General features: G+C 35.8%; 1 protein-coding gene across 5 annotated transcripts in view; it reads right to left on the reverse strand.

The window, feature by feature from the left end:
- Positions 1–3893: 3893 nt before the first annotated feature.
- The window catches only part of LOC311207158 (ATP-dependent translocase ABCB1-like), a 48668-nt gene continuing 35842 nt past the window's right edge, over positions 3894–16719 (reverse strand). For all 5 annotated transcript variants that reach the window (XM_084283062.1, XM_084283065.1, XM_084283064.1 and 2 more), the window contains 8 exons: positions 15784–15987; positions 12186–12286; positions 10277–10417; positions 9558–9714; positions 8895–9092; positions 7402–7608; positions 5723–5869; positions 3894–4927 (listed from right to left, as the gene is read on the reverse strand). In XM_084283062.1, the coding sequence (XP_084139188.1) occupies positions 4721–4927; positions 5723–5869; positions 7402–7608; positions 8895–9092; positions 9558–9714; positions 10277–10417; positions 12186–12286; positions 15784–15987 (1362 nt within the window). In that variant the 3' untranslated portion in view covers positions 3894–4720. The remainder of the gene's footprint in view (positions 4928–5722; positions 5870–7401; positions 7609–8894; positions 9093–9557; positions 9715–10276; positions 10418–12185; positions 12287–15783; positions 15988–16719) is intronic.

A 16719-nucleotide genomic window follows, 5' to 3' on the forward strand; every position in this document is an offset into this window, starting at 1 on the left:
CATCAATGACTTCAAAAACTTGGGGATTTTAAAAGAGCCCCATTCAATTTCTAGTATTTCTGTAAAAAAAATGACTGTCTTTGGGGAATACAAAGATGGAGTCAGGGTTTACAGATCTACTTTTATGAAGCATAATGTACTGCAGAATCTAAGAAGCCTATTTTAATACAGCAGTCATTCAAGATGTGACTCATTTTCTCTAAACTATGGCAGTGTAATTATGATAATGTCCTTTTATGTGAAGAGAAGCGGATTTGTTGATCTGGCCTGCTAGTGATAGCAGCCCTAGAATGGGATGAACTGTGCCCTGGGCTACATTGACCAGACCTTTGTTAAACATGCAGAAAGGTGGCTTGCTTAGAGAAATTAGCTTAGGCATGAATGTTCACTTTTAGTTGGATGCAGTTCCGTCTTACTCCTCTACAGCAAAAGTATTACAGTACTGACCTCCTTAGTGAATGGAGTACAGCTAACAACTAGAATGAAACATACATCAGAATAAGCATTCAAGATAAAAGGAAATGTAGTCACTTTATGACAGCAGAGATTTCTAAAGATAGTTGTCCTTGTCTGTTCTGCTCTTTTCCTTCCTGTTCTCTACTTTTGATATCTACAGGAATCAATATCTACATGGAATTCACAGCAAATTGCTTGAAGTGATTGCTTGTCCTGATTCTCACTTTCTGCTTTCAGTTTGCTATATTAGAATAAGTAGAATAAAAGATACCATCCTGTCTTAGAAATACAGAATGAATGCATGACTAAACTGAATAGTTCTGGACCCTTTATCTGGAAGAAAGACTGGGTACTTGCCAATAGCAGTTATTTAGACTGTATATAGGTACATTTCTAATGTGGGTTTTTCTGCCCAAGAGTTGCTAGTCAGAGCATTTTTACCTTCCCCTCCTGAAAGTAGTTTTCTTCTTTCCTTTCAGTGATGAAGTCTGTGAAGTAGGTTGGATTTTGAGGGAAGGGAATCAGAGGATGAGTTATAAATATACATATAGACAATACATCTTGAGGAACAGATTAGCTGTATGTCTATTTGTAATGAGTGATTACAAGGAAAACTCACTAAAAATATTTCAAGATCTTTGGTGTTTTGCAGATATAAATGCTATCAGAAAGGTTGTTCTCATAGACAAGTATAGCAGCAAAAAATAGACAACCAGGCTCAAGGAATTTGCTCATAACAACGGAGAATTTTTTCCATTAAAGCCGGATTGCCTGGGAGTCAGCATCAGGATGGAACATTATTGAACATCCCATTGATGTGGAATAGTTAGGGAAGAACTCTGAGGAAATGTCTGTGGTGGTTATGCCCTGTTACACAGCTGAACTCCACCACAACCATACTCTCACTCTTCCTCCTCAAAAGGAAAATATGATGGAAAAGGCTCAAAGGTTGAGATAAGGACAGGGAGATCACTCAACAATTATAAGCATAGGCAAAACAAACTTGGCATAAGGAGATTAATGTAATGTACTGCCTATTGCTAACAGACTAGAGCAGTTAGAACTAAAGACAAACTAAAAACACCTTCTTTCCCCTCCCTCCTCACCCCGAGCAGCGTAAGGGGAATGGTGCAGTCAGTCCCTGATGCTTTGTCTCCACCGCTCCTTCATGGTCACTCTCTGCCCCTGCTGCACGTGGGGTCCCTCCCATGGATGCTGTCCTTCCTGAACTGATTTTGCAGGGGCTGCCCACAGGCAGCAGCTCTTCAAGAACTGCTCCCACATGGCTCCGTACCACAGGGTCCATCCCCCAGGAGCAAACTGCTCCAGCACGGGTCCCCCATGGGTGGCAGCTCCCCCCCATACCTCCGGTTCCTGTGTAGGCTGCTCTCCATGGGCTGCAACTCCTGCCCGGGGCCTGCTCCTGCGGGGGCTCTCCATGGGCCGCAGCCTCCTCCAGGCCACATCCACCTGCTCCACCACTGGGGGACTGCAGCATGGAGATCTGCTCCATGTGGGACCCATGGGCTGCAGGGGGACAGCCTGTTCCACCAGGGGCCTCTCCACAGGCCTCAGAGGAACTTGTACTGCATGCCTGGAGCACCTCCTGTCCTCCTTCTGCACTGGCCTTGGTGTCCTCAGGGCTGTTTCTCATTCCTTGGTGTCCCAGCTGCTGTTGCACAGCATTTATTTTATTTTATTTTATTTTATTTTTTTTTCCCCTTTCTTAAATCTACTCTCACAGAGGTGCAACCAGCATCACTCACCGGCTCAACTCTGGTGAGTGCCAGGTCCCTTTTGGAGCTGGCTGAAACTGGCATGGGGCAGCTTCTGGATTCTTCTCACAGAAGCCACCCCTCCAACCCCCTTGCTACCCAAACCTGAATATGTAATCACAATACCAATGTCTGATGATGAGCCCTGTGGAGATCCAGAACTGCGTTACCATCTTTGTCGGAAGCCAAGATGGAACATGGTCTATGGCATTGGTGAGCATACTCCTTCAGAATTTTACAAGGTGAGGAAGAACCTTGGAGCACATTTATGCTCTTTCTCTATATCAGAAATGATAGAAGGGTTTAGTAGCAAGGTATTTATTGCATGAAGTACAGCCAATTGCCCTTGTAGGGGTTAAGTGTGTTCATGAATGTTGCACAATATGGTACTAGTACTCAACACACAGAATGCAGTAGGAAAAGCCACCTAGACCTAAAACAGTTTATTTTGGGAGCACTCTTTTGAATACCAGCAGGAGGCCTGTCAGACTGTTGAACTTACTTGCTTCATTTTTCCAACAATCAGTGGCACGTGCTTGAAAAGTTATTAGGATTGCCGAGGAGGTGTCAATGTTGATAATTCTCTGAAGTTTTGCTCCAAAGCTAACAAGGTAAGAGGCAGAAAGATGATGCAAGGAATGCATGAAAAAAGACTTCCGCATTATGTTCTTCCAGAAAAGTAACTAGTGTAGGTGTTTGCAACTGTTGCAAACACTCAACAGAACCTAGACAGGTGAAGAAAGGCGTATTACTTCAGAATAATGATATATATATATGAGGGTGTCAAGAGACTCTTAGATCACTCCAGGGGGTATCCTATCAACATGTACAAATACCTGAAGGGAGAAGCGAAAAAGACAGTCAGGTTCTTTTCAGTGGTGGCTGGTGCCAGGAGAGGAGTCAATGGACACAAACTGAAATACAGGAGGTTCTCTCTCAACATCAGGAAACACTTTACTGTGCATGTGACTGAGCACTGGCACAGGTTGCCCAGAGAGATTTCCAGAAGATGCCCTGGGCAACCCGCTCTGGGTGACCCTGCATGAGCAGGGGTTGTACTAAATAATGTCTAGAGGTTTCTTCCAACCTTAACTGTTCTGTGATTCCTAATCCAAATATGCAAAATCTTATCATCAAAAAATCAAAACCCACAAATAACTAGTTTTTGTTTGTTTGTTTGTTTTAAATAAGTATTTAATCCAATTATATTTTTGCTCGAATCCTCAAATTATAATGCTAAGGATTATCAATTCCCTTCTTGCAACTGCAAGTGTAACTTACTACTGTTGTAGTACAGACCAAGAGTCTCATGGTTCTCTCATCCATGGTTCCCACTCATGGATGAGAACCTTATTGTTTCAGGTAATAGGAAACAAAATTGTTCATCAAATTGGAGTTCATTCATACAGGCACACAAGAAAACAGGTAAGTGATTCAAGATTAATACAATGAAACTGCATTAATCAGCATTCTGGAGAGTGTTATTAGTACATTGATCAGCTTAATTGTATCAGCAGTTTGTGTGCATAAGTATCTACGTGTAGATAGACAAATCATACTTAAAAATCTCAGGGAATCAGAAATTGCTGTGACGGAAGCATGAAAGACTGATTAATCAGGCCAGTTTTAAACTTTAAAACAAAACTTTACTGCAGTTATTCATTAACAATACACATTGCTAATGGTTAGTTCTTAATAATTATTAATTGCTGTTACTACATATTAAAAACAGTTAGACCTTAATAGTCATATCCTAAATTAGCAATTAATATACAATGTCACAGAGCTGATGCTGTGTAATTATAATTTCTTTTCTTCTGCTTTTTTTCTGTATTATATTTAAAGCAGTCCTTTCCCAGCTCTTGAAGTCATATTTCTTCAATGACTAGTAACTGACCATCAGTGAGGTACTTATAGTTCTGGGACCTTTGTTTTCAACCCGTGCTCATATTTTCAAGACTTTTGCAGTCATCCATCCCAGACTACAGCTCCACATCATAACAAGAAACATCTGGCATCAAGCTTCAGCTGACCTTCAAGATCTCATAAATTGATAATGAGCCTAATAGGACAGAACTGGAGTCCTACACAGTCAGCATAAGGCACAGTGAGGATAAGGCTGAAGGCTTGTTCCTAGCAGTAGCAATATGGTTTCTAATGAGTACAAACATGATTACATACTGTATACCAGACCTGCCTGAATACCTAGATTAGCTAGAGTTCAAAGCAAGCTAATAATTAAATTTGGCTCAGCATGCTTCTACTTTTATAGGTGTAATAGGTCTCTGCTTTGGCCAGGTAGTAAAGCAGTTTGCATAATGAAAGCTGGTAAGGAGAAACTGGTACAAATTCACTTATTATTTGTTGTTTTCATAGGATTTATAAAAGGTGCTTTGTTTTGGAGGAAGAAGTATCAAGACTGGCTAGTAATACTAATGTAGTATTGAAATAATTACAGTGACACTTCAGAGATAAGCACTGCCTTTAATTTACATGTTGCACGACCCACTTTGAACATTGACCAGAGAATAGTAGATGCCTTTTTCAGCCAGGAGCTGCTGATGAGTCCCTTGCTCTACGACCTTGCCGTTCTGGATCACGGCAATCTTGTCAGCATTCTGGATGGTGGACAGGCGGTGAGCTATCACGATGCAGGTGCGACCTTCCCTGGCTTTATCCAGCGCTTCCTGGACAATCTGCACAATGAACAAACCAAAAGGTTAATTACTCAAGCAGTACTTAAACTGCTGTACTGAGAGAAAGGGGGTATCTGTGGGTTTAGCTTCTTGTTTTAGATTCAGTCTGTATTGGCAAGTAGTCAAAACTGTTATAACAAATGATATCGTGATAGCTAAGACAACAACGTGCCACCAAGCACGTTATTGATATGCATGGTGGGAGAAGAAGAGAAAACAGTCATAGATTGTTCAGGGAGGTTCTGACTGGATATAAGAAAACATTTACTGCAAGGATGGTTATGTATTGTAATAGGGACCCAAGAGAGCATGTTGAATCTCTTTGGAGGTTTTCAAGGACCTTCTTGGACACAGCAATAAGCCACCTGTTTTGAATTCAGTATAGACCCTTGTGTGAAGAGGAGGTTTGACCTCCAGAGATCCCTTCCATGTCTGATTAATTATATACGGGAATTAAGTCAGCAAATGGTTTCTGGCAGTATCCTCAAACTCTTCAGTTTCTGAAATTTGTTTCTCCTGGTTCAATTTTGACTACCATTTCCAATTGAAGCCTAAAAAATTACAGGCAGAGAAATGTTTTCTTCACTGCTACTTCAATCTGCTTACTGCCATAAAGTTATGAAGAGAATGGTATTTTGTGAGGAGTAGGACCTTTATATTGTTTATCAGTAGTATACATATGTGATTTACATAAAATAACATATTTCCAGCTTTGGGCTTTGATCTGTGGGAATGAAAACAATAATCACAATACAAATGTGTTTAGATTCCATTCCCACCCCACAACCAAGTTACCTTTTCACTTTCTGTGTCCAAGGCAGATGTAGCTTCATCCAGTAGCAGAATTTGGGGCTTACGTACAAGAGCTCGGGCAATAGCAATGCGTTGTTTCTGACCACCAGAAAGCTGAGTTCCCTTGTCTCCTACACGGGTATTGTATTTCTAGAAACAATACATAAAGTTCAGTATATGAATGCAAATCAATCTCAAATTTATTCAAACATATTGACCCTGCCAACAGCCATCTATAAACTGTGTACTCCCTGACAACATCTCTCTGAAACAAGATGACCAAAACAGCTATCCACCACATATCTACAGATTGTTCGCTAGGAGACTTCTTAAAGCAATGACACCTGCAATGTTGGAGAGCAACACTATTCTCAGTCAGGAGATAGGACACCAGAAAGTCTATGACTGGGGATAAAACCTGACCTTAAACGCTCCTAACCAGTTATTCTAAACCATACTTATTCATCCTGAAAAAATAATAATGTATAAGATGTATCAGTTAAAGGGCAAATTATGTGCTTTATATAGACATAGATATTTATACACTATAACTATATATGTGTACTATGGCTTTGGACAGTTATATTTTTAATTTAGATATCTCAGGGTGGATTGGTCAAGCTTCTGGACAAACTCATGTAGGTCATAGTCTGTGGTATTTTACATATTTTGTTGTAGAAAGCACCAAAATTTTATGAGACAGCATTATATATCACAAAATTTCTTTACACAGTTTTGGAAACAGCAGATCTGATAAGAGTCATTAGAAACTAAAAACGATCGGCAAAAAAAAAAAAAAGAGTTTTCACTGCTGTATTTTTTTTTCAAGCAAAGCAAAAAGCAGCTTGGTGACTTGAAGTTAAGCTGCACATATATTACTTTATACAGCTTGCAATTAAGCTGGCAAACTCCTTGCTTTGGGAAGTTTTGGAAACTACAACTTGACATACATTAAAAAATGATTTGTCAGACTTAAAGAAGAAAAATCAGTTGAAAACCATTAAATAATAAAACATCTTCTGTCGTAGGAAGTTCCCAAGTCATGGTTTATGTAAAGTTAGATAAAAATTCAGGGTAAATGTCATTAAATGTTTAGCCTTTTGTATACTTATTTGTAGATATATCTTGACGGTAACTGTCTGGGACTAAAGTCTGTGCGCAAGAGACATTTGAAACAGAATATTCATTCTTACATGTGTTGGTAAGATGTATATGAAATACCTTCTTAGTCATTTTTGAATTGTAGAATATTAGAAATGTAAATTCTGACTATGTATAACTGTAAGAAACACATATGATTAATCTGATTTGCATAACAATCTTTGTCAGTCTAGCTGCATCTTCTGCATATACTTAAGATAAAAAGGAGCTTAAAAAGAAATTATTGACTTAAAAAAAGCAAGAAAATAAACAACAGACTTCCAGCTCTCGATTAGCTATAATTAAGCTGTTTGGTTGTTTTTCTGATATCTTAAAAGTTCAGCTCTCCACCTGACAATGGAGTCTCCCAGAAAAAAAAGAAAAAAAAAAAAAAAGAAAAAAGTATGGTAAATATGATTAAAAAAGATAAGATCAGGGAATCTCAGAGAATTATTGCATCTCAGGAAATCACAAATGGATGCAATTTTTCTTCACCACAGGTCCTCTCCAGTTCTGAGTAGGAGAAAAAAAGTATAACTTACATCTGGAAGAGAGTCAATGAAAGAATGAATATTGGCTTCTTTTGCTGCGCTAACAATTTCCTCATGTGGTACTTCCCGACTGTTATCTCCATATGCGATGTTTTCAGCAATAGTGCAGTCAAACAGGATTGGCTCTTGGGAGACGATACCAATGTGAGATCTAAGCCACTGGATATTTACTGTCTTTGCATTTTTGTCATCAAACACCTGAGAAATCAAACATTTTAAATTTCAATCACATGGACATATGCGTATTTGAGACTGCACATTCACACACACACAAATTGTGCAATTGCAGCTCTTTCCTTATAGATACCAGATTGAGAGCCCACATAATTCCTTCCCCTCCTTCTCCTCAAGGAGATCCTCAATTTTTCTAATGACTGTTATATACAGGAGATTATAGTCCCTTCTGCTTTCTCAGTTCTTTTCTTTGCTTCAAGATTTCATCAGGATTTTGAAGACAGCAAAAGATAGAATATGCTGGGGCTGCTTCAAAGAACTTTGAATAAAGTTCTTTCATTTCTTCCTTCCATGGAAAAAAACTTTCTTTTATTTTGCATATATGTTCCCAATAAAGGAACAGATGGGCAGTAGTATTCCATTTAAAAAAAAAAAAAAAAAAAAAAAAAAGTGGAGTAATTTACTGCTGGAGATGTCCTGAAGATGTCGTTTGCTGCCTTTTTTTTTTTTCTTGACAACTCTGCAGCCCTTCTGCTAAATTTTGCTACTGAGTTATCATTGTCTGTTAGATAAACACCAACACACACACACACACATATATATATATATATTTTTTAACTGAGTAGATCAGTTTCGTAAATATACCATTCTTATCAATCTGACCACAAATGTACCAGGAGACCCAGTATCTCTGAGCACATTAACATCAAAGAGAAGCTGGCAATAAGTGATAGTGTAAAATGGAAAAGTAATTGCAAAGTTGCCATATGAGTAGTGCAGGAAACTAGACAAATTTCAAATCAAAACTATTAAAAGCATTTATGAACATCTAGCACTTGGTAAGTGGTTATACTCTGAAAGATACTTCTGACAAGTAAAAATGATGGTAAAAGTGATTTTCATCAATGTTCACTGTTTTAGGAAAGAACACAGATGGAAAATTCTATTACTATACTATACAGTAGTAGTTATACATATTTAATAACCTTCAAAGTGTTTTAACATAGTGCTTTAAAACCTTAGGTAATTCATTCTGAATTCAAAGCATTATTTCCACTGCCATTATTAGGCTGTGGATTGGGCATATTTTTACCGCACAGATTTTATTTCATTAATTCAATATAAAGTGGGTTATTGGGACTTTTTTCATTATATCACATCATCACATTTATACAAAAGAACCCAAACAATGTCTTTAGCATTAAAAATATTTTTAGAAGGACTCAAAGTATCTGTTATACTTTATCACATCACATAAAATAAACATACCTTCACTTAACATATTGACATATTTTCACAAAAATACTTACAATTTCTCCACTGAGTGGATCGTAAAATCTCTCAAGCAGCTGAACAACAGTGCTCTTTCCACATCCACTGCTACCAACAAGAGCAAGTGTTTGTCCTTTTTCTACTTTTAGATTCAAACCTTGGAGGATTCTGACCTCTGGTCTGTTTGGGTAGTTAAATTTCACATCTTTGATCGTTGTGTTTCCCCCAAATGTTTCCTATAATTGAAACAGTATCACTGTTAGATCTTTAAGAAAATTTTACAGATGGCAAATAATTCAAATAGAATTGTAGAAGTCATCTTTTTTTTTTTTTTTCTTCCCACTGAAATCTGTAGGGTTTTGCGTTTGCTGCAATGCTGACTATAGCTCTGTGGTCTGAATCTTTATGAAAATATAAAATCAAAGTATAGCACTGAATTATTTTTGAAAATGCTTGTAATTCTGCTGGTTGAATTCCAGATGAGTTGTAACTTAAGACCAGATTTTCAAAACAAGTAACCTTTAAGACAGTGTGGGGTAATAAATGGTCTCACAATAGAGAACTGGGCCCATGTTGTGTTTGGGTAAAGTGTCAAGAACACACTGAGATAAGGAGGCAGTCAGAAGGAGAAGGAAAATAAGTTTAAAGAAGAGTCCGTAGTGTCAATAAATAATATTGTCCATTACACATTGCTTACTTACAGGCTTTTCTCCTTCCTCACTGTAACTGTCTATTAAGGGTACTCTTTCAAATAGCACAAACAAGTGGGCTGCTGATATCTTGGCTTTGGCATAGTCTGGCGCAAAAGAGCTGCTTTGTCCGAGTGCCATTGCACCAAATACAACAGCTGAAAACACTCTGTAAAAGAAATAAGAAACAAAGCTTAATAGACAATGGAGAAAGAAACAATGGAAATGGGACTGCAGTCAACTTTTTCTTTTACTGGAGAAAAAGGAGGTTAAATTTAAAAAGAATAAAGTAGTAACCACCTATTATTACTTTAATTACTCATTTAGTTCTAGAAGTTTGTTTTTACCCTCTTTTAATGAAGCGAGATAAGCAAGCTTCCATTCAAAATTCAGTGTTTTCTTTACTTATTAACACTAATTTATTTAATTATTAATACTAGTTAACTATTGAATCTCAACTGGGACAAGGAGGAAAGTGGTCAATGAACAGCAACATTGGTATAATTCTACTATTGCTGTGGTTTCCCTCTACAGTTCAATGACCCTTGGGAGATAGTGATTCATTTTTAAAGTATCAAGTGACAATGTGCTTTGTAATACACTGTCACTGCATTTAAGTAAAGAAGAAGAAAAATCTGCCTATTTTCTCATAGCATAGGTTCTTGAGATCTTTATGTAGCAAACAAAAATCTTTGAACTGACAGAAAAAATATTGCAAAAGAGATACTTACAAAAATACACTCTTAAATTTCATGTGTCCATTTACCACTAGATAGGCACCAAACCGGAAACAGCCAGCATAGGTAAAAAACATCATTGCTTGGGAAAGGGCAAAACAAAATCCAAATATATGTGCCTTCTTCACAGAATTTCTGTAAGAAAGAATGCATATTTTCATAAAAATGTGCAATTGTACTAAAGTCTTAGTATGCAAAAAAACAGTGAATTGACTTCAGATGGTGCTGCCTTGAACGAAACTGCACTCTTGCTTAAGTAGTGTAATCTCCTATTAGACTGCGTCCAAGTTAGTTTTGTTTCCAGAATTTTATTTACTTCCAAGAACAGTTGGGAATATTGGTGTAAAAAAAAGGTGACACCTTAGCTGCTATGACTATTACCTTACCATCTCATAGTTTGAGTGTTAAAACACTTTACAGTTCAGACCATTACTACTGCATTACATAAAAAAAAAAAAAAAAAAAAAAAAGGTAAAGATCAGAATTGTTAGCTCACCTTCATCTAAAGCCAAATTTTTGTGATGTTTTTTCTTTACTTGCAATTTTAGGTTAACTATGTAACAAAGGTGTTGAACCTTTTGCAATATTATATACTTGTAAATCTGTTTCTTTTCAATTTAAGCAGTTAAAATTCCTCTCTCAGGTAAGATTAAGCCTGCATGTATGATGCAGAAATGAGATTTTGGATGATAAAACTATGCCTTTATCTAAAATAAGGCAGAGAGAAAATTTTTGATTAATATAAATTTTTACCAGTTAAAAGAAATAAAAGATTTTAATTATATTGATACCATTCCTAGGTCTCAACTGTATGTTTCCTTCTGGAGAAGAAAATAAATAAATAAATAAATAAATAAAAATTAAAAAAAAAAAAATAAAAAAGCAAAACAAAAAAACAGGAGCCAGATTCACAAGTATGCTTTTTTGATAGAGAGGCTGTTGTGACTTCTCCTTTATATAGCTTATTTGTGCATTCATCTGAGATAACAGAAGACCTAAGCTCAGTTTTTATAAAATACAAATGCTTTCACCAATCAGTGGTTAAACATGCACTGAAACTTTAACTGAAAAACATGTCCTGTTTCCTGAAGAAAAAGTTGACGATACTTAGTACAACAACATTAAGATGAATGTCTTGGAGAAATCCCATAAATGTAAATCCTGAGAATGGTTAGGTACTGTCCTGCAATTTGTTGGATATAGGTTGAATATCTTCTTTCACCGGTTGTTAGATAAACCTCAATTATTATGGCAGGTGTATTAGAAACATCCCTTCTTGTTTGTCTCCTATCACATATGCTGTCACTTCCTTCACTTTTCTCATGGCTATGTGAGAATTAAACATTTTAACATTTCATCATAGAACAAATAAAAGTTTAGTTGACAATATCTTTTTTTTTTTTTTTTTTTTTTTTTTTTCATTTTAAGACTTTTTAATTTTATCTTAGTTCAAGGAGTTTTTGTTTTTTTTTTTAGTCACAAACCAGTAAGTAATTATTTAAATGTTTTCAATCCTATTCAAGCTTTCAGAAGTGGCATAATGAAATACTCAATTTGCATAGAAAGATTTTAATTAAATACCTGAAACTTCTTAGGTTGGAGGTTGGATTAGATGACTTCCAAAGTTTACTTAAAACTAATTTTTTTTTTCAAACCAAGTGATATTTCTGTAGAAGATACCAATATTACCACAGAAAATTAATTAATCAAAGTACACAAACTACTATGTTTTCTAGTGACAGCCTTTGTTAATAAAAAATCAAAATCTTGTCAGTAACTTTGAGGTGAGAATACCCTAAATAAATAACTCTAACAAAAATTGCTAGTACAAGTAAATATTTGTAATTTATTCTATAATTAAAATATAGTTAGCATTCTTTACTTTACTTCTTTCTTTTTATACCTGTAAGGTACATGCAAATGTTCTCCATACATATATTCAAATTTTCTTTCTCTGGTCAAACTAACAACAGTTCGAATATTTTCTACGGCTTCTGTGGCAATCTGCAATAGAAACACAAATGTTTTAACTGAAAGTTAAGATCATGTTGTGGTTCCTTATTGTAATTTAATAGAAGTCTACTAGAGTATAGTTTGATAATTTTTATAACTGTTATTAAAATCATTGACCTTTCATATCAAAAGTAATTTTTTACTTTTTTATTTTTATGTTGGTGAGATTTTCAGATGATACTCAGGATTTTCTGATAAGATTACTCTAGTGTTCTCCAAACAGGTGGTGAAACCTGCTGGACACCAGTGACAATTATGGATATTAGATGAGAAAAATGGCAGTTTAACATTCAACTTTGAGTCCACTAAATGTGGACTGTATTATATGAATGTCTGGGTTATTTATATGTCAAGGGCTTAACTTAGATCTCAGCAGTAAATATTTGATCTCATCAATAACATCTTCTTTAAACTTTCAGATTCTTCAGACTTGAGTCATTTGCACACACAAAGGTATCTAGAAACTTTTCAAGGCAATGGACACCTAGATGGGAGCAATTGAATTAAGGCCTTTATGTAATCTCTTGCATCTATGTAGGTGCCCATAAAGTCTTCTTCAATGGCCACACAGTGAGGCTAGAAAGCTGTATGGTCAATTCAGTCCAAATGCATGTAGTAGAAGACAATTCTTAGAAACGGACAGTAGGAAACATCTGGAATAAACACATCTTAGACACCAGAGCTAGTGCTCTATTTACCTCTGCTTGAAACAATGGGCTTGAGTCCGTGACCCACATACTGCCTCCAGTGCAATGGTGTGTTGGGCATTCCAGGCAGCCTCAACTGCTATTGCTGAGAGGGCAAGGATTCTCACACATACTGTATTATATCTGACAATCCTATATGGATAGAAGTCTTCAGTACCCTAACCTAATGCATTTCAAATGGTGTTAAACACCTAGATTCTATTCAGTTGCCCAGCAGCCTCATTTCTAAGGATGGATAGGATGGTCTGATAGGTAGCAGATCTCTCTCATTTGTGTAAATATTATACAAATTCACAGCAAGTGATTTTCAGCACTGAATTTCTATTTATGCTTGGGGTTTCCCCACTGGTGTAGTGAGGCCCCTGATTCTTTGCAACTCAATATCTGAGACCATGGGATTTTTTTTTATTTTTTTATTTTTTTCCCTAACAGACTGATAATATTTTTAACATCTTAAAACTTCAAGCTCAATAGTAACATTATTTTATATTGAATTTTAGAAAGCATAGATATGCATTTATTCTGTATGTTACTGTTACTACATTTGCTGCATTATATGGCTTACATTTTTCATAAAGCTCTTTGAGAACCAGTGCTTTGAAACACTGTGTTTCTCTGGAGCTAGTTCCCTGAACCCCGTCCATTTCCAGGTTGTGCCTGCAATGTTCTTGTTCTGTGCAAAGATTTCTAAACAGAGGACTCATGCCAAAAGCAGGATAGAAGCTTCAGGGTGAAGCATAAGCACTTCTAAAAAGTTATTGTATTGTAACAGAATGAAATTTTGTTCTGAAAAGTGATTCTGTATATTATGCCTCATAGGACACTGGATTTATCTTATGTCACCATACAGTTCAGATGCCTGCAGTTTAAAGCAGGAGAGCAAATAACCTCAGTACCCCACTACTTATATCTAATATAAATCAAAATACAGACCTGGAAGCATTTTTTTTCTCCATGAACTATTACCACAGACTTTAAAACTGCAGTACTATTATCTTTGTCCTAAAATATAAGGATATAATTGTCTGATAGCCTCAGGATACTACATGTATAACTTGTGTTTGACAATTTGCTATAAAAAATTTATTGATTTGAATGTAATACACAATGCTAATGATAACAAAGAAATGAAATAGATTTTATTCTTCTTAGTTATATTGTCTCATCAAGATTCAAAGGAGTAGTCATGTAGTATTCTTAGTAACACAAGTTTAGCAAGATTTTTCAGAAAGCAAATTGTCCAGGTAAAACCCTGTTTTCACTGAAGAAAACTGATTTTATATATTCTTGTAATTGAACAAAATGCCTGTGGTCTAGTGCTTGCTTGCCCTGAGAGGGAAAACTCATACACTGCTAAGAAAACTAAGTATTTTCTCAAGCACTGACAAAAATCATTAGTTTTTGTACCACCTGTGCTAATGTTTTCACAGTCTGGTAAATGAGGAAATTCTCCAGGGCTGATTTCAAGAATTATCAGTCTTTTTCCTGTCATATCTTAAAACAAACAAATAAATAAATAAATAAATGCACAACAATTAGAAAGAAGAAGCAGAAGAAAAAGGAAAGGAAATGCATTCTTTGGCTTATACTTAAAAGCCCATGTCCATCATTACACAGAATTTCCTGTTGATTTGGAGGGCCAAAGACGTTTCTGAACAACTTAACTGACAGACATGATGGAGGGAAATAAAATAAATTCAGTAAATAGGAGTTACTAGGGGGATTCAGATCCAGGTTAAGACACCTGTCTTTAAGTGTCTAAGCCACCAATTCACATAGCCTCTTTCTCCAGGATCATTAATTGAAGTGGGTAGGAGCAAAATTCAGTCGCCCACATGTAGGTGTATTTTGCCATCAAAGATGCTCTAGGATACCCAGAACATTTGGGAAAGCTGTAGCAGACATGACACAGAACACAGAGTTCTGTGCTTCTGTGTCATATGCTTCTGAAATGGCAGCTGGAGGTCTCTGATACCCTGGCATCTCCAATAACTGTGGGAACATTATACTGCTAGCATGTCTGCAGACACATACATTTAATCTGAAGATTAATACCATATGCCTGTCCTTAGATAAATGACTCTTCTCAACAACTTTTGAAAGCAGTAAGACATACAAAGGAAGATTACAAAAGTTTTACCTTGAAGAAAGTAAATACCAGGGAAGCAATGAAATAGTTGTTCTGTCCCAAAAGGATTTTTGGAATGAAGTGACATTAAACGCCTTCCTCTAATTTCTTAAACAAAAGCCTAGCTTTCTTGTTTTTCAACTCTTATCTTTCTCTTCTATTCAAGAAACAAATGTATAGCAGACAGATTCAGAAACCAGTGGATATACACATATTATCCCTGCAAGCATTAGTAAGAGGAAAGAAAACAAAGAAAATAAAAAGAGCAGTATAATATAGATAAGACAGATGACATGCTGAAAACAGGAGGCAAGAAAACGAAAAGAAAAAAGGAATGTCAAAATGAAGAGTGCTGCACAATAAGGAAAACAGGAGACGATCACGACAGGAAAAAGAATGTTCCTGAGCAGTGCTTAGCATATTCTGGGGTTTATCAATTACAAAAATAACTATCAGTTAATTATATAAGCCTTCACTTATTATTGAAGAGCTGTTATGTTCTGTTGGCCTACTAGTGTAACTATAGAATCTGGCCATCTCTGGAAGTTACATATTATGATATCTTTTGTATTCGGAAGCAATATATCCATTATCAGTGGCTTGGTAAACATGACTGATATTACACAAAAATAGATAAAATTCACTAGACCCACCTTTCCTGCAGCTTCCAGCTCTACTTTATCTTTTCTAGCATGCCCAGCCAACATCTTCATTTCGATCATTCCTGCCACTGCGATGATTGGCACCACCGCTAAAAGTAACAGGGTCAGTTGCCAGCCATAAACTAATGATATAATAATTCCAGTTCCCAGGTTAGCTATGTTTTGGGCAGTTAATGCTAATCGGACACCAGTTGCCTAGGGAAAGAAAAAAAGACATTTTTTTTTTGCTAAAATATCAACATCTCAGATCATGAAAACATTTACACCCATATCATTTCTGATTTTCCAAAAAATATTTAGAAATTCTTAATGCAGTTTTGCAATTTTTTGAGATGGGATTTTCTTAAATTATTTTGTAAAATATAATCTGGTTCACAATTACTTTTTCCTCTCCCCATATTCTGATTACTTAAATTTTCACTGCAATTTCTAAAGTCAGTTTATAAAGTTAAATAGACTTTAAGCATGTCAGATGTTTATATTTACAGCTAAACATTAAAATGTGTCACATTTCACAGATCATGAAGACAGCTTATATATCATAACACAGAGACCAATGAAGAAGAAAATTAAATGTTTAATTGATATTGTGCAAATAATATCAGAGATAGAACTCTTCACTTCAGAAAAAAAAGCAATTAACTTCATCTAGACAAAAAGGAAAAAAAAATACAGTCTTGTAATTTAAGCATGTATGCACAGTTCATTCAGTGCTCTTTAGCATTGTATTATACAATGATTTCTGAAAGTCCACAAATTAATTCTAAAGAATCTCCAAGTTTATTGCTATTATGTCTATTATTTTTATATATATATAAGGAATCTGTACAATTAAAAAAAATTAGAGGTCTGATATAAACAGAGCAACAAACTTATATGAATATTTTGGGTAAAGTAATTCCTAGTGAATTTGTTTAATAATGAACA

This window comes from Netta rufina (genome assembly GCF_964035555.1).
Source record: "Netta rufina genome assembly, chromosome: 2".
Taxonomy (NCBI): domain Eukaryota; kingdom Metazoa; phylum Chordata; class Aves; order Anseriformes; family Anatidae; genus Netta; species Netta rufina.